The following is a 25004-nucleotide window of genomic DNA, read 5'->3' as shown; positions in this document are numbered from 1 at the left end:
CTTTCCCAATTTAAATATATTGATGTCTTTTTGTTTTTGTGGTTGATGGTGGTTGTGGTAGTGTTATTATTTTGGCTTATACCATTGGTTTCATCATTGGAATTTATTGCATGGAAGTTTCCTCCAATAATGATGATCAATACATCCTCTCCTATTGTCTAGGGAAATAGAGAATTGAGTGACAGCTTCATAATCATTATGTGTCAGAGGCAAGACAGGAGCCCAAGTTTTCCTAAATCCATGGCCAGCTTTATATCTATTATGTCCAATTATGTCTCTTACTGATTTCATAGTGTTAAAAAATTCTAATGTGTGAATGTAGGGAAGAGACATATTAGGAAAGGAGAATATGATGAGAGATGGTTAAATTAGCACCCTGAGGTGCTGATACTTTCTTTTGAGAGAATATTACTTGCAAGAAGAGTTTATCAAGACACTCTTTGTATATGTAAAAATCCCATTAAAATCAATGAATGAATTGTGAAGGGCAAATTGGGCCCATTACAGGCCTACATTTCTTATATAATATTCCTAATAATAGTATTACATAAGAATGAACTAGAATTAATAAACAGAGTCATTTCATATCCAACTCTCATGAAGAAGGGACTCTCTTCATGATAAATAACGTGCCTACCTCATTTGCATGGTGCCAATGAAATGTCCAGAATCCTAATGAGAATCATATTCCCCTAACAGTGGTATAACAAGCATATCCAAAGAGAAGGAAGAGCATGAATGCAATAATCAGTCTTCATTTTAACCTGCCAGTTTAAAATAAAACTTTTTGAGACTGAAAAGGAACATCAGGGGGCTGGCAGAGAGTGAACCAATCTAATGAAGAATTGTTAAGACAAAGAAAACTGCTTTAAAAGCCTCTCTATTCTTCCTATGAACAAGCCATGAACATAGAGAGCTATACACCACAAGAAGTTTTCTCAACCAATGATATTTAGTAATGATGTCATTAATACCTAAAGAATATCACTGGGAAGTATATGACCAGAAAAAGAGAGTCATCCAATTATGTAGCAAAAAAAAAAAAAGTTTTGACAAGTGGGCAATCTTTGTGCTCCTTTGGCATTGATAATTGGCAGGAAATAATGGCAGAAGATAATTCATTAGTGATTAACGAGGATTTATATAGTGCTTTAAGATTTACAAAACATTTTAAAAATATTTCATTTTGTCCTTACAAAGCTAAGGAAAAAATTGTAATTATTTATATGAAGAAACTGATGATGTGAAGTGATTGACCAGAGTCACACAGCTGATAAGCACCAGAGAATGGATTTGAATTCACATTCTATTCACAGTACCATGTAGAGGAAGGCCCAAAACACATTATAGGTAAATAGCCATAAAGGTTTTTCAGGAAGACAAAAATAAGATTTGCAAAGGATGGCAAGCCATGGGTATGTTAGATCTGCCCCTTTGGAAGGAGTTCCAATATTGATAAGATCATGGATGAATCAATTTGCTGAAGTCATTGATATGTAATGACAAAGTCGAGCCCTAAAATCTATGTTGCCTGATATAATTAATATCCAGCCTTTCTCCAATGAAGTCAGCTCTGGTACAAAATAGGATACAAACACAAAAGAAAAACAGTTTTAGCCTTCATGGTGCTTACATTCTAATAGTGGGAGGTATACATAGGGAGAAGTGATGGTCAGGGTAGAACAAGTTATAAGAAAAAGATCAATTAATTTCATTACTGTTATCAAATGGAGTAGAGTGGAAGTGGTAGGGGTGTTATCAATGGTCAAGAATATGGTGCAGTTGGTTGCCTGAGGATAGTATCTAAAGCAAGCACTTGACCTTAGGATATAAACAGGAGCTTACACCCTGGAACCAAGCTGAATATTAGGGTTTATCTAACTAACAGAGCCATTTAAGGGGAGGCCAGCAGAATGAATGATGAGAATTAAATGAACCTTCAAGGGTCACAGGGACAGTCTATGCCAGAAATAGAATTTGATCCCTGGTCTTCCTGACTTTGTGGGCAGCTCCATATATATTGTCAGGCTTCCTCCTACTTCCCCAAGTTGCCTTTTCACACAGATTTTTAAAATAACAGAGCAAGATATATTTCATCTTCTTTTTTGTGTCTTCTCTACTAAGCATATTGCAGGTGCTTAATAAAGGCTTTCTGACTGATTATTTTGTATAAACTATTAACTTATAAGCAGCCCCTTTAAAATACTACTTCAAAAGGAAAGCACTGGAGAAAAGACAGGAGCTGGAAAAAATTTGAAGCTTTTTAAACTTTTAACCCAATTCCAATTAATTTAGTGTTGTTTCCCACTGAGGTTTCTAGCCTTTTCAGAAAGAGACTTTGGGGTAGGAAGGGAGTATATCTCCTCAAAGTTTAGGCTACATTTCCTTCTCATAGATTGCCTTCTCCCAGGCCACAAAGTACTCAGGAATTTCCACTGCTCTCTTCCTCTGTGAGATGAATTATATTTTCCCCTCCAATGGACAATGTAATCTTAAATTTTATTTTATGTTTTGTGATACAGTGTACAAATTCATTTGATCATCATCAATTCTCTCTGGAACTTAAATGATATTTTAGTGTATTTCTGGAATGAAAAGAACTTCTCTTCCCATTTTCCTTCTGAAATATAATTGTATTTATTGGTCTTTGTGTTTGGTCCAAGATTCCTAGCCCCATCCATTCCAGTCTACCTCTTGATAATGGGTAAAGGGTCCTTTTTGATGATTTGGTATGTAATATCTACAAAATTCTATGTGGTAACATATCTAAGCTGTTCTGCCCAGTCCTACAATGACTGTAGGAGACAATAGTCTCACATCTCTATAAAAATGATTTAAAATTTTTTGGCCTCCAAACAACATAATTTTTTTTTTCTGAGAGTTCTTTTATAAAATAATTGGGCCCCATGGGGTTATTTCACCTGACGTCTTGTTTACACAGATTCGGTTAAGTATTAAAGATGGTATAAATGGCCAATATTTTGCCTTGTTAATTTTGGAAAGTTAATTAATTGTAGGTGATGTTCTACAGCTTGTATCCTTGATTAAGAAGCCTTATAGGAAGCTTTCTATTTCCTCTTTCATATTTATACTATTGAATGTATTCCACTTTTTAAATAATCTGTCAATTCACAAATATCACATGTAGTGACATTTGTCTCTACTTGCCCAAAATTTCATCAATATTATCACCTTATTCTGGTGATTGCTCCTAATCTTAACTTGGAAAGCAGACAAAGTCTCTGCAGACTGATTCTTGAAGTCTCAGAAGGTTGGTAGAGCCTGCAAAACATTTAATTGCATTTCATAACTACATGTTCAATGAAAGTAAGACTCATGTTTTACTTTTGTAAGGAATGGGATTTCATAACCTGCTTCAGTTAATGTAATGTAATCACTTTAAGGGAATGATAAAACATGTAAATAAGATGTTTTGTACCTTGGGACCTCATTAAGAGGTGATAATCTCTTTGGGACAAGAAAGGACAAATATGATTGGCTAATCAAATAGAATGGTCATCCTTCTGGGTGATTTTAATAGTAGATAAATTTCAGAAGTCACAATCCAGTGAGGAAGGATTCAGTAAGTAAAGGACACCAGACCAAGGAGTACTTGGAGGAGTCAAATCCTTGTACCTGTACCACAAGGCAAAAAGAGGTCAGCTTAACCAAAAGGAAGTGCCATGTTCTTATTATCATTCTGCTTTATTGACTGTGATATCAAAGAAACTAACTATAGAAGACAAATATCCTTTCAGGATCAGTGAGAGATATACCAAGGACACACAGAACAGACAGGAATAAACATAGACATACAAATACAAATATAGAGACTGAAAAATAGCTATTTAAAGGAGAAAACAGCTCTGGGGAATGTAATCCCTGATGAGAGAAAGAGTGCTGACTATGGATTCCAGGAAGGAACTGAACCTAAAAGTCCAGTAGAAGCTATAGCTAAGGGAAATTTCATAAGGACACAATGAAAACAGAAAAGGACTTCCTAAAATGAGGAATAATGAATTATTCCTTTGCTACACCTCATCTATTTGCTGTCTGACTCAATGCTTCTAAACTTTAAGATTTTCTTCATTCTCTCAGTTATTCCATTTTTGCCCCCATTTTGGAGGAAATGTAAAACATTTTACAAACCTTAAAGTGCTACATAAATGTTAGCTTTTACTAGTTTTACTCCAAAGTCTTATGTCAAAAATCATCATGGAAGTCTTTGCAAGTTAGAAGAAAATCTTGGTTGTATTGTACCTCATTTTAACTTTGCACTGTTCAGGAATTTTAAGAGATGCAAGGGAATGTACTTAAATAGATTGTATTTATTTCTCTAAAGTCATGAATTGCTTCTAATTTGTATCTCCCACAGTGATGGTTGGGCTGATAGGTATGATGTGACAGAAGGATACCAACGTGAAGCTGTTGGTGGAATCACAATCAAGCTCCAGTCTCCTGATGTAAAGTGGTTTGATGATTATTACCTGAAACTCCGACCAGAAACCAACCTACGAAACCCTTGGTTTCAAGAATTTTGGCAGCATCGTTTCCAGTGCCGACTAAAAGGGTTTTCACAGGAAAACAGCAAATACAATACCACTTGCAACAGTAAGCAGAAACCGATTGTTTTTTTTTAAAGAGAGGAAAATGAAAGTCTTGATTGAAATGACTTCGTCTTATCTTAGGGAAATGTATCTGCAATTTACTCCAGTTGATGAATATTTTGTAAATGGTCAATTCTGTTACTGCCAGAATTGTATGGATATTAGCTTCAGAAGACATGTAAAATTGTTGATATTGGAAATGTTTTTAGAAATGCTGAGAAAGAATTCATAAATAGAAATAAGTGACATAGTTTATATATACTATATATATATATGTATACATATATATATATATATATGTAGTGTCAAATAATGCATTCTCTAATGGGGGGGTTGTGGGAGGGAGTTACCTGGGTATTTTAATGTAACAAATAAATAAATTTAAATTAAACACAAAACACACAAGAAATTAAACTAAACACAATGGTAAGGGGTAGGAAGAAAAAGCTTCACAGCTTTAAATTAACTAAAGGGAATTCTGCTAAGGAGGCTGTAACCAGTATGACTGAAGCTGTTGCTTTTAGAAGGCAGGGAAGACTAATACTCATCCATCATCATAGACTTCAATATTAGACCAGAAGGCTTTTGAGGTGTGATCTAATATATGGCTATCTAAATCTGTGCATAAGTAGCCATGACTGACATTTTGCATTGGCAGAACTATTTTATATTAGATTATTGAGTTGATTAGAATGATGGTCTGATGATCTAGTAATCTTTGTAGTAGGGGAGATTGCAGAAATGAATGAATGAATAATTGCCAACCAAGTGCCAGAACCTGAGCTACAAGTTCATCAACTATACCTGCCATTCTGTTTTTGTAACCAAATCAGAAGTGGGTTGTGAGAATATCCATAATGTAACATTTTCTATAGCATTTGATAGCTATTGATAAGAATTATTTGCATTTACATGGTACTTTTTATGGGCTGATGACCTATATGTAATATAAGAGATATCTTCAAGGAAATGTAGGATAAGAAAAAGAGATAGAACTATTCACCTATCAAAAGAAAGGTATGACACAATGACTATCCAAGAACTACATTGATATCCACAAAATATAAAAAGATTGGAGGGAGGCTGCTGATCCAATGAGTAGATCTCTCTGGAGCATGTATGTTTGGATATAATCATATGGCCAAGAACTTCACAGGATGAGAACACATGGATGGGTTGCTGTCTTAATGAATTTAATTCAAGTCAATGAATATTTATTAGGCATTCAATACTGTGCTAGAAGCTAGGTATGCAAAAATGCAAAACATTCCTTGGCCTCAAGAAGCTTATAGTCTTCAAGTAAGAGCATCTACCTCAAAGAGATAACAGTATCAAATGATCATAATGCAGTTCCACCTCTTAGGTCACTTGCTCAGTTCTTACTTTTACTAGTAAGTGGAGAACACAAAGGATGGGAGACTACTTTTCCTGTCAGGGGTCCTATCATTCTTAAGCCCCCATACAATGTCTTAAGCCCCCAAAACCTATTAAGAGACTCTATTAGCAGGAACATTATCCTCCTACATACATACATGAAAAGTCCCTGGGGAGAATGGGCTCAAATTTAAAGTATAATGTAATGAGGCATATGCATACTAATGCATGCGGCCAAAGTATATTTTGGACACTGGCCCTAGAATTCTTTATTTTTTTCCCTTCAAGAATCCCTACTAAGTTCACTTTGAATAAAATGCTCCCTTACTTAGATATGATGATTTTTCATTGGTTTCTACTGCTGCTACTATGGGCCTTAGCTACTGAGAGGTGTTCTTATGGCTCTTTTAACCTTATAAGTTCACCATAAAGTGAGCTTAGCTTACTTGTGACCTTAGAAGACAAATGTGATAAAGCAGATGGAAGAAATCTTTTATCTAGAACTGAATATATTACAGTCATTTTGAAAGAACCATTGTAAAAGTCTGCTTAAAAATGCTTTGTTATTGCACTGATTTATACACTCGTACTCTTAACTAATGTCTAATGTTTCCTTACTATAATGGAGAAACATTAGACTCCTTGTTACCTTTTCCTGGTGCCAACTTTATAACAGCTTTTGCTATCTCTTCAAATATGATTCCTTCAATACACAGTCTTGGTACTCCATTAGGTGAGAAAGCAGACAGTTTTGCTCATGACCTATTTTGTTTACATTGGGACCTGCCAAAAGAACTGTCATGAGAGAAAAAAATCTTTTAGTTCTTCTAAAGTTGAAAATATCAAGACCTACTGGTGAGGAGGAAAAAAAACACAACAAAAAGCTCAACTCTCTCTTCTAAAGTAATAGGACAGAGAAAGATCTGTTCTGGGACAAGTGACTGTAGAGGTAGGAGGGGAGATGGCAAGTAAAAAGCCCTCCCAAATGCTCAATGGAAACTGTGATAAATACTGGACAATTCAAAATAGGTTAAAAATGAAGAACAGTAAAAAAAAAAGTCATAATCTGGGCAATTATATCTTTAGAAATCCAGTCAATCAAGATCAGAAAAGAATAAGTATAAAACATATAAAAGAAACAGATTCCATTCAGGCACAAAGACATGGAGGACCTTTGGGGAAATGCATTTTGATGCTCCCTCTGCCTAGTAACTCACATCGGTTTTCTTCACTGGAAAAAAAAGTAAAAGGTCATCCATTCCAACCTATTAAATACAAAGTTCTATCTCAGCAATTTGTGTCTTCACAACTCTTTGGGCTATAAAGACAATTACAAGACTTTTCATCATCATATAGTACTAATCCTGAATCATCATGGCTAAATACTGACTCTCCAAAGTTCCACATGTTGGCTTGGAACCAGATGAAGAACACTTGTGTATGATACAAAGCCTAGGCCTTCATTGGCTAGTCCTCTGTTATAACAGAACCATAGTTCCGGAGCTAAAAATTATCTTAATTTTTGCCATTTTAGTACTGACTACTTCTATGGAAGCCCTTGAATTTTTTTAATTGTTTTGAGAGATTTATTCATTTGGGGCTCAACCTTCAGAGAAATTGTTGAAAGTATTAGTAACTCATTTTCACCTGTCCTCAGTCACTGGTAGGATTTAGTATTTAGGGAAGCTGTGCCTAGTCATTGAAAGTATTTTAGGGTATTTTTGAAGCAGAAAATATGACTATTAAACATCTTTCTATCTATCTACATCTATATCTATGCATATATGTGTGTGTATGTGTGTGTACAGATATATATTTAACTTTTTAGTGAATTAGAAACATCTGGATATATAGTCCAGATACTATTTTATTTTTTAAAAGTTTAAAGTGCTTCCTTATGAATCTAAAATATTTTCAAAACTATGAAAACAAGTGAAATCAAATTTAAAATATCTAAAATACCCAGAAAGTTATAGAAAAATTAAAACTATTATCTAATAATTATATCCCTGTCTATTTTGGACAAATTTCTTAAAACTACTATTTCTTTTAAAATCATAACCTTGACAGCCAGTGTCATTCACTCATTGCCTCCCTTGACATGAACTCTACCTGTCGCCCACCTCCTGACAAGATTATGACAGCTTGCAGAATGTTAGTGGTGTCCCAGATGCTCAGATCTCTTTTAAAACTAGCTAAGGTAACATTGGCTTAACAGACTAGAAACCTTCCTCCTACAGTCAGCTACAGATAACTAGAATTAACCATACCTCTTACACAATACTGTCATTTTCTTCACAGAATTCCTCCCCCCAAAAAACTCTCTACATCCTCCTATTTGAAATGCCTAACTCTGAGGGGGCAGCTGGGTAGCTCAGTGGATTGAGAGTCAGGCCTAGAGACAGGAGGTCCTCGGTTCAAATCCGGCCTCAGACACTTCCCAGCTGTGTGACCCTGTACAAGTCACTTGACCCCCATTGCCCACCCTTACCACTCTTCCACCTAGGAGCTAATACACAGAAATGAAGGATTAAAAAAATGCCTAAGTCTGTGACAAAATATCAGGTATATCACTTATTAATTTGTTAATTAATCACAAAGAATACATGCCTTTTGGCAGTTTATGTATATTCTGAATTAATAACAGTTTTCAAATACAACAAATTGGAATTTATTTTCATCATTTTACCAGTCTTATTTTAAAAAATAAAAAGTGAACTAATTCCTTCCTCAATTCAACATATCTGCATCTGAAGCCTGAATGTTCACACCACAAAGTCCTAACCAAAAAATCTGTTGACAGCTTTCTGAAATAGTTGACAAAATGTTGAAATGAAAAGGAATTGCCTCATGTCTGTTCACTTTATAAATCTAACCTCATAAAAAAAGAGGATAAATGTCACAAGGGAATTTTTCTGATTTAAGTAATCTGATATCTCCTCCTTCTGGTTCTCTTTTTAATCTTTATCTCTATTGACCGGGAAGTCCTGTTATTACTCTTTGTAAAAATATTTGTTTTTTTAATTGAAAGCCTCAGAGGAAAAATCCATTATGAATTGTACACATGTAACCAATAAAAGTTATTAAAGCACATTTGCTTTTAATACACCTTGAGAAAATATATCTCATCCAGTTCAGACCTAACCTTGACTTCTTTCTACAACTTCCTTTGCAAGTGGTAATTCAGCCTCTGTTTAAATAATGAGGATGCTGAAGATTTCCAAAGCAATCCTTTCCACTTTAGAGCAACTCTAATTATTAGAAAGACTTTCTCTGTACACAGGTAAAATCCAACTCTTTGCAACTTCTTCCCACTGCGGCCAATAGAATTATTGTCTATACATACCAGCATTCAAAAAATGATTTCAAATATTTTAAGGCAATGATCACACCCCTTTTCTTTTGTTATCTTCTCCAGGTTATTCTTCCTTGGTGACTTCAACTACCCAAGCCCATTATTCTAGCTAAAACTATGAGATTATCAGACTATCAGATCTATCTGACCAGCATATTAGCTAGCCCCATCCAGACTTGGATTGTATGCAAATTTGAGAAGCTATACTTTCATCCAAACTATCTATAAAAATGCTGTACGTAGACAGGTCAAAGGGAGATACCAGCTTATTAAGGCTTCCTTCCAGATTTACTTGCTCTAGAAAGGGGCAAAGACTGAATCTATGATTTCATTAGTTTAAAGCAGTGATTCCCAAAGTGGGTGCTACCATCCCCTGGTGGGTGCTGCAGCGATCCAGGGGAGTGGTGATGGCCACAGGTGCATTTATCTTTCCTATTAATTGCTATTAAAATTAAAAAAATAATTTATAGGGGGCTAAGTAATATTATTTTCTGGAAAAGGGGGAGGTAGGCCAAAAAAGTTTGGGAACAACTGATTTAGAGAATGGTTGGGTAGGTATATTCTCTATGAAAATGCAAGTTAGCCCCTTTTCTGTAATTTATAATCTTAGAGAACTGCTTTAGTCATTGAGAGGTTAAGTGACTTGCCTAAGGTCACAGACCTAGTGTACGTCAGAGGGGCACATTGAATTCAAATTTTCCTGGCTTTGAGAAATGCACATTTCATATCTACATAGTTATTTACATATGGTGTCAGGCATTAGAATGTAAACTCCTTGAAAACAAGGAATTGTATCTTTCTTTGTATTCCCAGAGCTTACTGCATATCTGGCACAAAGTAAACACTTAATAAAAGCTTGTTTATTGATTAATTGATCAATTGATATATTACATTCATCGTCTATGAATCATTAATTCTAAGAATATTGACTACTGATGTTCAATTCCATTAAAAAAAACTATATGACCACATTGTTGTGGATGATAGCACAGCAGTGATGCCCTTACAGACCTCCTTCTATAGGTGCTAGAGGGGAAAGAGATATTGAACTTCAAATGGAGAAAAAATCAGAGCAGCTAAAGTTAGTTTGAAAACACAGAGCCTAGGGAGAAATACATAAAACATTTAAGTCATTTTACTTGGCATAATATAGTAGCCCTTAACAAGTTCTTTCCAGCAGTGTAAGTATTGACGTTGATCTTTCTACTTCCCATCACTGAAATTTAAAGTATAGAATGAAAACTTTATTCAATTACAATTACAGAACTTGGTGAAAAGAGAACTTGGGTTCAAATCCTCCGATATACATTTATTAGCTATACAAAGCTGGACAATTTTATTTGAACTCTCTCTGTAAAAACTTTATCATCTTTAAAATTAGATCATTGGACCAGATGGACTCTAAGGATAATTTTGATCTCCAAATTTATAGTCCCATAAATTACAACAAATAATAAAAATACAAATCATTTCACTTCTGTGTTAAAATCAGTAAATATTGCCTGGGGTAGAAAAAAAGATTGAAGGAATGGAGTAAAGGAAGAAAGTAAGGACGAGATGAAAGGAAGAAGAGAGAAGAAAAAAGAAAAAAAATGGAACAAAAAAAGAAAGTTAGAGGGAGTGAGCTATAAAGGGAGAAAGACCTCATATGTTTGTAGGTGCAAAGATAGTGTCCTTTGGTGGTGTTCATTTCAGCAATGAATTTTCCAATGCTATAGTGAGTAATTAATTCCCTGGGACCAAAGAAAACCTTAATTAAGGGGCTTCCTACTATCCACACTTTTTGAGATGTTATATGTCTTAAGTTCTTATGACCACCATCTAATTATGCTAGCCAGCACACTCTAGCAGGGTCAGAAAACATTCTCTGAACTATATCAACAATGGCTAGAAGAAAGGGAGCTCCAGATGGAAATAATCTGAGCATAGAGAGATAGCATTCCATTATTTATCATCCCTGTAAGAGATAGTTGATGTTTTCCTGTTTTACATGGTTAGATCTGCTGAGTAAAGACCCATTATCATCCCTATAATAGCTGAAGAAATGAGCTTTCAGTTAGGGATTAATGTGACAGTCTTGGCTCAACATATATTTTGGATCATGTCCTTCTTAGAGTTGCTTTAAATGCCAGAAAACTTGTTCTCAATTTAAGATTCTATTTTAAAGGGAAATAATACAGAATACAGTCAAATAAGAAAAACATTAACCACTTTTTTTTATTCACAAAGGCCATCTGTCAAACTTCTTACTTGCAAGTTGCTGAATTCTCACTATATAGAAAACAAGATCAAGTTCACTACCCAGTTAAGTACTGACCCCAACATATTCCCTTCTAGATCTCTGATTTCAATTTGCCACATGTTCATCATCAATTAAAAGTCATTGAGTAATCTTCACTCAGATAGTTGCACATTCAGTTCTACATAACTAAAGATAGTTCCTTGCATTTGAATGATTTTTAAGTATAAATATGTTGAAAACCACACTTCCAACAGTAGTAGTTGTAATGAGTTCAAATCTAGCATCAGACACTTATTAGCTATGTGACTCTGGTTATTCAGCCTTATTTGCTTCTGTCACTACATCATATAAAATTAAAGATTCATGCTATTTAGAGATGGGAAAGCCATTAGAGATCACCTAGTTCAACCCTTCTCATTCTGAAGATGTGAAAATTGAGGCCAAGAAAGTTCTATTGGTCTTCTAAGGGATATATCAACAGTATCCAAGCAGAGATCCAAAGCCAAGTTTTCCAATTTCACTTCCATTTTCTCTTACCCCTACACCATCCTGTTTCCTATGACTGGCCAAAATGAAGGATGAAGAAGTCTGTAGCTTTAGAATATGGCAAAACTGATTGATCCCACCTTCCTTCATTTGGGGAACTCATGCCTAAATTTGTGCTTTAACCAAATTGAAAGTCTTATCCCTTAAGAGGTGAGGCATGACCCCAGAGAATACATGGTCAACCTGTCAATGATCTCACTCTCTCCACTAAAACAAGTTGCTAGTTTTGCTCCAGCATACTAGTACCACTCCCCATCATTGCCAATACTAACCCACTCTCCCCACCCCAATACTGCTGGCCTCACCTGTCCTGGCAAAATCCCAGTCTCTTAGAGAAATAAAAAATAAATAAGATTCAGGAACCCACACCAGTAGCTGCACAGGTAAAATTATTCTTTCTCTTCCTCCTTTAATTATAATGCCTTCACATCACCTTAAAGCTGTGGTAAGCATCCCATAGAGCCCATTACTGAAGTATTGGCATGGGTGCCTAGCAGAAGTGGATGAGGGGGAGCTGCTCTGTTCTCCATCTTCCCAGACCTAGAGGACTTTCTTTACATGCCACGTTGCTCTGTCCAGTTGTCCCAAAGTGATTGCTTTCTTTTCCACCCTCTGAGGTAATATGGAGGGCTCACAGGTAGCTTGAAGTTGTAGTTAGATATTGGGAACTTGAAAAGCTGGGCTAATGCTGCCCTACAGAGTGTATGTATTCTTGGACCACAGCCAGTAAGTAATAACACTATGATTCCTCTCCTCATGTTTTACTTTACTGAAAGTTTGGAATTGGTCACATGGGATGACAAACCATGAACAAATTAAAATATCTTGCAGCTTTTATTATATTTTCCCCAAAAATATAACCCTCTTCCAAATGTACCTATTTCAATCAAGAGCACCATTGTTCTTCTAGTCATCTAAATTCATACTCTTGCCGTCATCTTAGAATTTATACTTTCTCCCAGCACATATTCAGTCTTCTGCTAAATCCCAACATTCTACCTCCACGACAATATTCCCTTCCTATATATGCACACCATCATGACTTCTTTCAGGCCCACATCACCTCTCATGAAGTTCAATAGACTGTCTCCCAAGCGCAAATCTCTCCCTATTACACTCCATTCTCTACTGAACTGCCAAAGGGGTTTTCCCAAAATACAGGTCTGACTATATGATTCCCTCCTCCCCTATTCAATAAATACCAGTGGCTTCCTAGTCACTAAGACAGAATATTATTTCATCTTTATATCTTTCTTTTTTCACTTGTGTATAAGTATTCTAATGTATATCATCAATATTAAAATAGTACATGAAATTCATTAATGAATAAGCAAATATACATATTTTTGGTGATTGACCACCCCCCTTTGTTATTTTTTTACTGGTGAGGATACAGTCAAAACATTTAGAGAAAACTAATTTAATCAATAAAATTATTTTTATCTAATAAAAAATTATCCAAATTCTCTTTTATTTATTTAAAATAATGTTGAGCTCAACTTCTTCATGATTTCATATCTTTTGGGTTATTGTTCAGATGAATAATTGGTAGCTATATTTTTTCCCATATTCACCCTTTGTTTTTTAATCATGATCTATCAGTGTTTGGTATTCCAACTTTTCTACTTAGAGTATTTGAGGAAATTAAGCATTTGGAGATTTCTAATCCTTGATTTTAATCTATAAGTACCATCTGCTTACAATAGACATCACTATTGGAGGAAACTAGAATTAGTGAGTCCACAATCCAAGTACAGTTGGTATTATATGATGAGAGTTTTTGTAATTTAAAAATATGTCATATCTTTGTGATCGTATTTCATATAGGCAAATATCAAATAGTAACAAAGGTTGGTGAAAGGTTGGTGTCAGAGACAAGAGTGCTGGGTTTAGAATCAAGAAAATGTGGGTTCAAGGCTTATGGTTTTATGACAATGGGCAAGACATCTCAACTCTGAGTGTGAAACAATACTATGAGAATATACATTATAGATGGGATACAATCTGTTATTTTAGTGAAGATAATTCCCACACTGACAAATTCATATTTTCTTGATATATTAATGTAATATCAAAATGAGCTGGCATTCTTTGTGTATATCCAGAAAGACAACACAGGAAAGTCAGAGTGAAGAAAGAAGAAAACTCATGATGTATATCAGATGAAAATAAACCTGTGCTTTTACTCTCTCCCTCCTCAAAAAAGAAACATAAAATTCCATGAGTTGCCTTTTCAATATCTGCATAATAAATAGCTAAATGTTTCTGGGGAACAGGATAAATAATTTGAGCAATTGCAGTCTGTTGAAAATTACATTGAACACTTAGAAATTTAAAAGTGATTTTTTTTTCCTTTCCATGAAATGTGTTCTTTTTGAAAATGCTTTGTATTTTGGCCTCTAAACATCCCTCCTCACTTTTTAGATATGAATGAGCCATCCATTTACCTAAGTGTTTTTCCTTTAAAAATTAATTACCCTTTTCATTGTACAGCAAGATAGAAAATGAATTTTAAAATTTTTTGAAAATACTTAACAAAAGCTGAATAATAAACGTGAATCCATGCCCAGAGAAACAATGACTATAACAACAAACCAAAGCTCCAAGAGAGAATGAGGAGAGACTACAGGAAAAAAAGGATCATTTGATGGTATCTATAAAAATAAGAATCAATCAATAATGGCCTCAGACACTAGCTGTGTGACCCAGGACAAGTTACTTAAAGCTTAGGGTCTAACACTTATAGCTCTTTTGCCTTGGAACCAATATACAGTATTAATTCAAAGATGAAAGATAAGAGTATTAAAATAAAGAATTCATCAATAATAAGTTATCAATTAAGTGCTTACTTTGTGCCAAGAATTGGGCTAGGTGCTGGGAATCTAAATGACAAAATAAAAAAGTCCCTGATCTCAAGAAGCTTATGATCTATAGAGAAAAATGATTCATACATCTATATGTAAATACTTAGAAAACAAATGGATGGTAATTTTCAGAGCAAGGTGATAACCATCAGCTGAGGAGATCAAGAAGGGCTTCACATAGAAGGTGAACTTTGAAGGAAACTAGTCATTACATGGCAATCACTGGGGTTAGCCAATGGTGTAGGTGCATTGTACACAGGAAAAAACAAGTGGTCCAATTTGGCTAGAAAAAAAGTGTTCTTTAATAAAAGTGATATGTAATAAGAATGAAAAGATATCTAGACAGATTGTGGAGGTGCCAAATAGAAGATGTTATTCAATCTTAGAAGTAATAGGAAAAATGGGGCTGCTGGGTACCTCAGTGGATTGAGAGTTAGGCCTAGAGCTGGGAGGTCCTAGGTTCAAATCTGGCCTCAGACACCTCCCAGCTGTGTGATCCTGGGCAAGTCCCTAGACCCCCATTACCCCCCGCCCTTACCACTCTTCCACCTATAAGCCAATACACAGAAGCTATAGGTTTAAAAAAAAAGAAGTAATAGAAAACCATTGAAAATTTTGAAGAAAGAAAGTGAAAAGATCATATCTTTACTTTTAAGAATATTACTTTCCATTACCATTAGCTTTCAAAGTAATATTCCTAAAGCACAAATTGGATTGGAGAAAAAGATTAGAGATTGGAAAAGAAGAAAGGAAGCATATGTGCATTAGTACCTACTATGTGCCAGGTGCTATGCTAAACCCTTGACAAATATTATCTCATTCTCCTCCTAACAACCTTTAAAGCCAGGTGATATTATTGTCTCCATTTCATAGTTGAGGAAACTGAATCAAAGATAAAATAACTTGCCCAGGATCACACAACTAGTAAGGATTTAAGGGTAGTTTTGAATACATATCTTCCTGATGTGAAATCCAGTGCCCTATCACTGTATCACCTAACTGCTTCCCTGGAAGGGAATATGAAAGAGGTGAAACAGCTAGGCAAATTAATCAGTTAATTAGTATTTATTAGCCACATACTATGTTCAGGCACTGCTAAGCACTGGGAATGCAAAGAAAAGTAAAAAGCTATCCTATTTTCAAATTTCCTAAGCTAAATTGAAGAGAATATGGCAAACAATTATGTACCAATAAAAAAATATACAAGATAAATTGGGGATGTTCTCAGAGGGAAGATGCTAAGATTAAATAAGATTGGAAAATGGGTTTTGCAGAAGATGAAAATTTTGCTGACAGTTAAAGGAAAGCAAGAAAGCCAAGGGACTGAGATGAGAAGGGAGAGCATTCCAGGCATGGAGTACAGCCAGGAAAAAAGACTTGGATTCAGGAGATGGAGTGTCTTCTTCCAGGAGTGGCAAGGATACCAGTGTCATTGGATTATAAAGAACATGGAGGAGAGTAAGTGTAAGAAGACTGGAAAAGTGAGAAGGGGCCAGGTTAGAAAGGATTTCAAAGCCAACAGAGGATTTCATATTCAGTTTTGAAGATATTAGGGAGCTACAAGAATTCATTCAATGGGAGAAAGGGTGTGTGAGCATGGTCAGATCTGCACTTTTGTAAAATCATTGTGACAGCTGAATAGATTATATATTGGAGTATATTAGAAGGCTATTGAAGTATTATTCCAAGTGAGATAATATGAGCCTAAAAGAGAGTGGCAGCTCTGGGTCTAGAAAATAACTAATGGGCTCTGTGTATATATGTGTCTCTATATGGAAATATATGTGTACATATTCATAAATACATAGATGCATATGTCTATGTGTGTATATCTATATATTGCAGAGATGGAAATGACAGGACTTGGTTAGGAAGGACCTGATTCATGTAGAAGTTGAATGAAAATGGGTAGTTGTGAATGATTCAGATTTTTGAAACTTGTGTAAGAGGAAGGATGATAGAACTATTGGCAGAAAGGGATTGCAGTCAAACAAGTAGTTGATCCAAGAGGAGTCAGTGTTACGAAAACCCAGAGAGCAAAGAGTTTCCAGGAAGAGAAGGATTAACAGTGTTACATATCTGTGTATGTGAGAGACCCGCACAGAGAGACAGCGAGAGACAAAAAAGAGAGAAAAGAAAATGGAGCCCCAGTGAAAAGTTTTAGAGCACTCCCACAGTAGGGAGTGCAATATGAATGAAAATCCAGGTTAGAAAACTAAGGAATAGACAAAGAAAAAGGAGAAGAACCAAGGTGGGTCAGTGCCATGAAAACCCAGGGGAGGAAGAGTATCCAAAAAGAAGAGAGTCAACAGTGTACCTTGAAGTCAAGGCAATGAGAACTGAGGAAAGGCCATTAGATTTGACCATTAAGATAGTATTAGTACTTTTGGAGAGAAAAGGTCTAGTGGAGTGATGAGTTGGAAATCCAGATTGCCAAGAAGTTCAAACACAAATTAAAGAGAACTTTGCATAGGAATTTGGTTGTGAAAAGGAAGTAAAATATAAAATGCTAGTTTGAATGAAGAGTAGGGTCAATTAAGGGTTTTCTTTAAGGGTTTCTGGAGATTTGATATGTGTAAAGGAATCATGGCAGGGAGACAGTAGGTAGCAAGAGATTGAAAATTGCTGTGGGAAGATGATTAAAGTGGTGGGCAGTTTGTTCTAGGAACAGTGAGGAGGCTGTTGTGATATGATCCCAAGGATCAAAGGAAGTAGACGATGAAGAAGGTTACAAGAATAATTAAGCCCTCTTATTAGAAATGCTGAGCTACAAAAGAATTCGTGGCTCATGTGTGCTAATCATGGGGGAAAGATTACTTAACTTAGAGTTGTATCTCTATCATTTTCTAAGTAGGGGTTAGAATACTGGACCTGGAATCTGGAAGACCTGAGTTCAAATATTATCTCAAATACTCACTGACTGCTTGATCCTGGCCAAGTTACTTAACTTCTGTCTGCCTATATTTTCTCAACTGTATCTTAAGTGGAGGAAGAAAAAATAAGACAGTGGTGAGAGCTATAAAAATGCTTTTTCCTTTCCCTTTTCTCCTCTTTCCCTTCTCTTGCCCTACTGACTTCAGGAATTTCAGCCTCTGAGCCTCAGGAGCATCATCTATAAAATAAGTATAATAAAACTTGACCAAACTACAGGTTTGTTCTGAGGAAGACAGTTCCATAAATATAGGTGCTAAACTCTTTTTAAATAGGTGCGAAACCTATTTAATTCAATTCATATTAACTGAGTCCTCTGCCTATGAGATGATACTAAGGGCAATTATGGGACCATAAGCAGTAGGATAAAAGATGGTATGGTGTGATCTGCCTTAGTAGAGAAGGTGCTCACAATAATAAAATAACAGGTCCTTGTAGTACTTAGTATGGGGCTTCTAGGTGATACAGCAGATCTCCATCTGCCAGGCCTGGAGTTAGGAAGACTCATCTTTCTGAGTTCAAATCTGGCCTCAGATACTTACTGTATGACTCTGTACAAGTCACTTGTTTGCCTCAGTTTCCTCATCTGTAAAATGAGCTGGAAAAGGAAATGACAAATCACTACAGGATCTTTTCCAAGAAAACCACAAATGGGTCACATGCAGAGCCTGAAAAGACTAAGCAACAAAGCTCTTTGTACTTATGCTCCATCTTTCATAAAACTTTTGTGAGGAAAATGGTATTTAATCCTTCAAGTATTATATAAACAGAAACTATTACACATCTAATCTAAAAAAAGAGAGAGCTTTCATGATACTTTGTATTCATATGTGACCAATATTCATCTCCATGATGATGGCTTCTCCTGCCTTGTAACTTTAATATATTCCCCATTTAGGCTCTATGGTGATGCACCGTAACTGTTTTCTCAGATTCAACTTTCTCCCTGGGTTTCTTTTCATTAAATTAGTGTTTTCAGAAGAAACCCCACCTCCAAAAAAAAAAGTTTGCATTTTAGAAAATGTGTGAAGTAGACTTATTCTCTCATTTGAAGAAAGTATGCATAATGGGCTTGTAGTTTCCATGGTGACCTATGAATCAGAATATAGTGGTGTTTATCAGCAGGTTGCTTTTCTCACATCTTTCAGGCTTGGCATATTCGTTGAAAATAATATATATTTCTGGTCAAGTGTCTCTATGTCTCCAAAAGGCACGTGTCCCCATTTCAAGACTATATATCTTTGTTGGCATCACTACCTCTTCATTTGGGGTTATTCTCTGCAGTATGCTGGAAGAGAATAAAATAGGAACTTAGTTTCTCTACTGGAGCATTAGGCAGATCCTCTGAGTTTTCCTAAATCACCATGGCAACCTAAAGTAGATGTGTCACAACAGTAACTATGGGTATCCTCATTCTGGGACATTCTAGCAGTTTCCAGAGTCACAACCCCTGGCAATTGTAGAGAACAGATGCCTAGACCAGATGTCTGACATATAAAAGTTAGCCCCCATCATGCTGCTATTTTGGCATTATGGCTACTCAACTGCCTTCTGTCACTGCTGCTGTCTCCTTGTGAAAATGCTATGGGTGGCATATTAGAGATAGTCAATTATATATTATATACCTATACTATTGTAATGGAAGAAAGGACGATGACTTGCTCCACCAGGCCCAAGAAGACAGAACAAGTAGCCATGAGTAGAAACTGCAATGGAATAAATTTAAATGTAATATAGGGGAGCAGGGATCTTTCCTAATAATTAAAGTTATACCAAAAAGAAATGAGAGCATACTTGAAAGTTAGTGGATTTCTAATCATCAAATTCTTAAAAAAAAGAGCAAAAGCTAAATGACCACTTTGGGAATATTATATAGAGATTCTTTTTTTCAGATAGAAGTTAGTTAAGATGGCTACTGGTATTCCATGATTCTGAGATTCTGATGTAGAGTATCTATTTAGATGCCAAATCCACATCCTATCATCAATGAGTAAATTGGAAAAAGTTCAAGATCAAGGTGGAGAAAAGTAATTTGTAATGTCTACTTTCCATATAACCTTAGTAAGAACAAAATTTGACTAACAAAGGGATAAGAGATCATGTTGTTTCTTTGGTTAGTTGGGTTGGTTTTGGCATGCTTTGTTTTGTTTATTTTTGTTAGCTCCTTTGTGTTTTCTTCTATTTTGGTTTGTTTCTTTGTTTTGAGTTATTTAAAGATGTGATTCCCTCAGAGACAGAAACTCCCATTATGGAAAATTCCTTGAGCAATTGATTTTTAACTTATAGTCTTAGGTAATTTGGAATCTAAAAAGTTAAATAATTCACCCATTGTCACTCAGAGACAAGACTGGAATTCCACTTTTACCAATTCCAAAATTTAATCAAAAATACCAAGCTGGAGAATGGTTTAATTTGTTTGAAAACTTGATCAAATAGACTGATTCATGAACCCAAGAATGACACTAAAACTTATAACAATCATATTCCATGCATATATTTGTTATCAATCTTATGATAGCATGAGCCCTTACCAGAAATGTCAAAACTAGGGATTCAGGTGTTTCCAAAGAATTCACCTGATACAATATATAGACTCCCTTCTCTCCAGTGAGAATTAAGCTTCAATATTGGGATACCATAGACCCTTGCCAACAATGGTGGAAAGAAAAACAAGAGTAAGCTAACCATAATAGTAGATAACTAGGTCCCTAAACTTGAGGTGGTGAATAACCAATGTAATAAGATGAACAAAGAGCATCAGGAGAAATCTGGCATACCCAGAATAACACATTTCTTACCAAAATATCTTCCCAATTATGAATTGAGAATGTGTCTGATTGGATATTCTATGGTGGTCTGGTGGGTCAGTGATTTTTAAAATCTAGATGAAAACTGATGTAAACAAAAACATTCATAATAACTGGATAATTGGCTATAGTTTCCCATTATACAGAAAAGGCCTAAATTTTTTTTTGAGAAATCTTATTGATGGTCTTACTGAATATCTCACAAACCTCTACAAAATGCATTAGGATAAAGGCCTAATTGAGGCTTAAACTCTTCTACTCCTTCCCTTTTTTTATCTATTGTGTTCCTTCCCTCCCCTACTTCCTCCACATTCTTATGGTAGGTAAAGATAAAATCATATACCAGGCTTTCCTTTGTTGTTCTGAATACACAGTTATTTAAGGCTTAATGGTCACCTTCCTCCTCCAGGATCTAAGAAGTAGAGACAAATGCTTCCGGAGAGCACTCCTCTCCACTTAGTTAGCTTCTTCAAGCCTTCCTAAAGACCCAGAGTGTATTTTTCTCTCTGGATAGAGATACTTAAACTGAAAACAATTTGCTATTGTTGTGACATTTGCCTCCCTTGAAAGGCAAGAGGGAAGACAAGTGAGAAGGTGAGGTTTTCCTTTCTCTTCCAAACTGACCTTCCGTTTTAACTTTATGGAAGGGAGTCCTTAAGGAACCATTTTGATTTAAAATTATAGAACAGATTATTCTTTCACATGTATCTGTTTAGAAGAGAGAAAACAAGTTGAATAAATTCAAACAACCAGTTACTTTAAAAACAACTTAAATATAGTCAGCCAAGAAATAGTTACTAAGTTGTTATAATAATCTGGTTTATCAATATTTTTAGATGGGATTTGACCTTGCTGCTTCCCAGCCCAAGTTCCCAACAAACCAATTTGAGTGTGTAGACAGTGTGAAGTCCCTTTATGGGCTCTTTATATTACTTGTGTGTGCTATTTACCACACATAATCCGATATACTTATAAAATGCCCATTCCTTATGTAACATTGAAACAAATGCATTAGTATGGGTCTGTCACTGTTATACATTTTTGTTATTCCTTTTTTTCCTAAATAAACTGTCCCCTTTTCTCCACTCTCTCCAAAAAAATATCTCCATCTCAAAGTAACTGAATTGTGCCTCTATTTACCTTTCTGACAAATCCTTTTAAAAGAACATATAAGTTTATGGAGGATATGATAATCCATTGCCTTGAGATTTCCTTCATAGTCCTTAGAAAGAAGGAAGGAAATAAATACCTATTATGTACCAAGAATTGTGGTTATGTTTAACACATATTATTTTATTTTTATTCTCAACTCTGGGAGATAAATCCTATGATCATCATCTACATTTTACCCTGGGCAAGTCACTTAACCTCAACCTTGCTTTCCTCAACTGAAAAATGCCACTTGCAATGGAGTTATAATCAAATTCTCCTTCAGTCTGTCTAACCCCAAGCAATAGCAGGATACAATTACTTTGCAACTCACCGGCTGAGTGGGGGACACAGTGTGTGCTGCCATCTGCTTTTTGGAGTCTTTCCCAGGAGTCCCTCCAGCGTTGCTGAACAAAGGATGAAATCCATGCCCTTAGCTTTCTAGCCATCATAATAGTCTGAATAAGAAATCCACACTTTGAAATATCAACTATGTGCAGCCTACTGTTTGCCTGGGACTTTAGCTCTCATACCCCTGAATTTTTGACTTCCTCACTCAGTTTCAGTTGACTCTTACTGATCAGCTTTGCTTCTCTTTATACCCCCTCAATGCAGTTACTCCATGTTCTTTCTTTTCCACGCTCATGATACCAGTCACGAGCAAAAGTTTCAACAGAAACTTGAGAAAGTTATAAATATGTTCAAATGTTCATAAGCAAGAGTGTTTTAATTTCAAAATATTATAATAAGAGTAGATTTCCCACACATTTTGTAGGCATCATCAATTTATAATTGGAAATAAAAATCTTGCTAAAATAGTGCAAAAGGCTTATTAAAATCAACAACTATCTAAATCCTATGTAAAATGATAGATGAGCAATAAAACATAATAGAGAACTGAATTTGGAATTGGGAGGATCTGGGTTCAAGTGCCAGCTTTGCTACATACAAATTCTGGGTAAATCATGTGGCAAACACATTTCACACCAGTGAAACTCTAGTACTATGTCCACCTACTCTTCAAAAAAGGATAAATTAAGTCATGGGTAGATATATAAATATCTCCAGACATTACTACATTATGTCCTAATATTACCTATATGTATTTAATTAGTACCTGGAGTGTCTTAATTTTTTATCCAGACTAAGAGAAGGCAAAGAACATGGGAGTTGAACAATATTATTTTTGATTATCCCATTATGTTGATCTCAAACTACTTATATTCAGTAATAATCTCTAAAAACGATTCTCTAAAAATAACATTTCTTATGCTTGCAAAGCATCATCATAAGTCTTAAGGGTACAGAGACCAAGAAAACAGCTCAAGGAGCTTATATTCCACTGTGGGAATGCAACATGTCTCCATATAGTTATAGTTTAAGGATATTTGAGAACATTAAGAACTAAGGAGCTTAGTGAAGATTTCACGGAGAATTTGGCAACTGAGAAATTAGAAGCCTTAACAGAAAGTAAGAATCTTTCTAGTTGGGTTTCGATGTGGGCATTATCATAGGAATCAAGGTTAACTTACAAAAATGAAAAAAAATCAGGCAGCAGTAGTCTAATTTAACTAGAAGTCAGAGCTGATGAAGAGGAGTAATATAATAAGAACAGACAGGTAGATGGCATCTAGACAATTTTAATTAGTCTATGATTTTTCAGTCATGTCTGACTTCTTGTGACCTCATTTGTTTTTTGGATTTTTTGTGTTATTTTTAAAGTACAGATACTGGAAAGGTTTGCCATTTCCTCCTCCAGCTAATTTTACAGATGAGGAAACTGAGAGAAACAGGGTTAAGTGACTTTCCCAGGGTCACAGAGCTAATAAATGTCTGAGGCCAAATTTGAACTCAGGAAGATGAGTCTTCCTGATTCCAGGCCCAGTGCTCTATTGACCATGCTACCTAGCTGCCCTAGCTAGACCACAGAAGGTCTTACATGTCAAGCTGAGGATTAGCTGTTGTATTCTAGTGTCAATAGGAAACTACAGCAAGTTTTTTGAGTAAGGTAATGACATGGTAAAACTGCTTTTGATAGCTCTTGATTAAGCTAAGTTGGAGAGGGGAAATGAATTAAGAGGCTTTGGCAAAAATCCAGAGAAAAGGTAAGACTTTTTTTTTGTTTTCTATGGATTTCATACAAATATCAATTGAGAAAAAAAGTTCTATGTACTTCTTATCACATGAATATCCATTTTTAACCATATATTCCCCTGATGACATAGTTTGCACTAGTTCTTTGAAGTCCCTTATTTGTAATACATCACAGCCTGCTCACACCCACCATGTGCCTCTGGGTGATATTCATTTTTAATTCTTTAGAGATGTGGTGTTCTATGAGTCACAACCATATACCATAAAAAGAAAAAGTGAAAAGAGCTGCAGAGTTTTATAAAAACAAACATGAGAACTTTTATTTTTTTAATCACCAAGAAAAGGTACAACCACTACATTGGGATCTTTTTATTGTAGTGCCCATATGTACTTGCAGAGGAGAAAGAAAAAAGAAAAATATAAAAAAGCATCTGGGGTAAAACAAGTGTGCATAGGGAATATCCATATTGAAGGAAACACAATTGTGTGATGCTTGAGCATAGATTCAAAAGGAATAAGAAAAATGAATTTAAAAAATGAAAAACTTTTAGATTTTATTACTAAAAGACTTTATATAAAAGCTGATACCAACAATTATTTATTAATCTGCTTCTTTCCTCCACCCACTATCTATCAATCTATTTTTATCTATCTATATACATTTACATATATTGTGAGAAACATCTAACACATAATGAGGATATTAGTTTCATTATATCCTAAACAATGATGGTGAACCATTTAGAGACTAAGTGCCCAAACTATACTCTCATGATGCATGTGAGCCACCCCCTAACCCCAGACAGGGGAGAGAGGAAATATTCCCACTGGGCTATAGGGCAGAGGGATAGGTGAAGTGAAAAATTTCCTCAGGCATGGTAGAGAGGGGGAAAGGAACAGCACTGTCCAGCATACATGCCATAGGTTTGCCAACATGGCCCTAGAATGTTGTAGAGATTTCTAGATAAGATGAGAGAGAAAGAGATACAGAGAGAGAGAGAGAGAGAGAGAGAGAGAGAGAGAGAGAGCGATGAA

The 25004-nt window shown here is 35.4% G+C and overlaps 1 protein-coding gene across 1 annotated transcript in view; it reads left to right on the top strand.

Moving 5' to 3' along the window:
* The window catches only part of GRM5 (glutamate metabotropic receptor 5), a 620904-nt gene that overhangs the window by 423102 nt on the left and 172798 nt on the right, over positions 1-25004 (top strand). Inside the window, exons 3-5 of the mRNA XM_044668936.1 lie at positions 4376-4611; positions 10413-10436; positions 13952-13985. Coding sequence (XP_044524871.1) covers positions 4376-4611; positions 10413-10436; positions 13952-13985 — 294 coding nt within the window. The remainder of the gene's footprint in view (positions 1-4375; positions 4612-10412; positions 10437-13951; positions 13986-25004) is intronic.

The sequence above is a fragment of the Gracilinanus agilis genome, chromosome 3 (assembly GCF_016433145.1).
Source record: "Gracilinanus agilis isolate LMUSP501 chromosome 3, AgileGrace, whole genome shotgun sequence".
Lineage (NCBI taxonomy): Eukaryota > Metazoa > Chordata > Mammalia > Didelphimorphia > Didelphidae > Gracilinanus > Gracilinanus agilis.
Note: the sequence above shows the minus strand (reverse complement) of the source record. Positions and strands in the feature narration are given on the sequence as shown.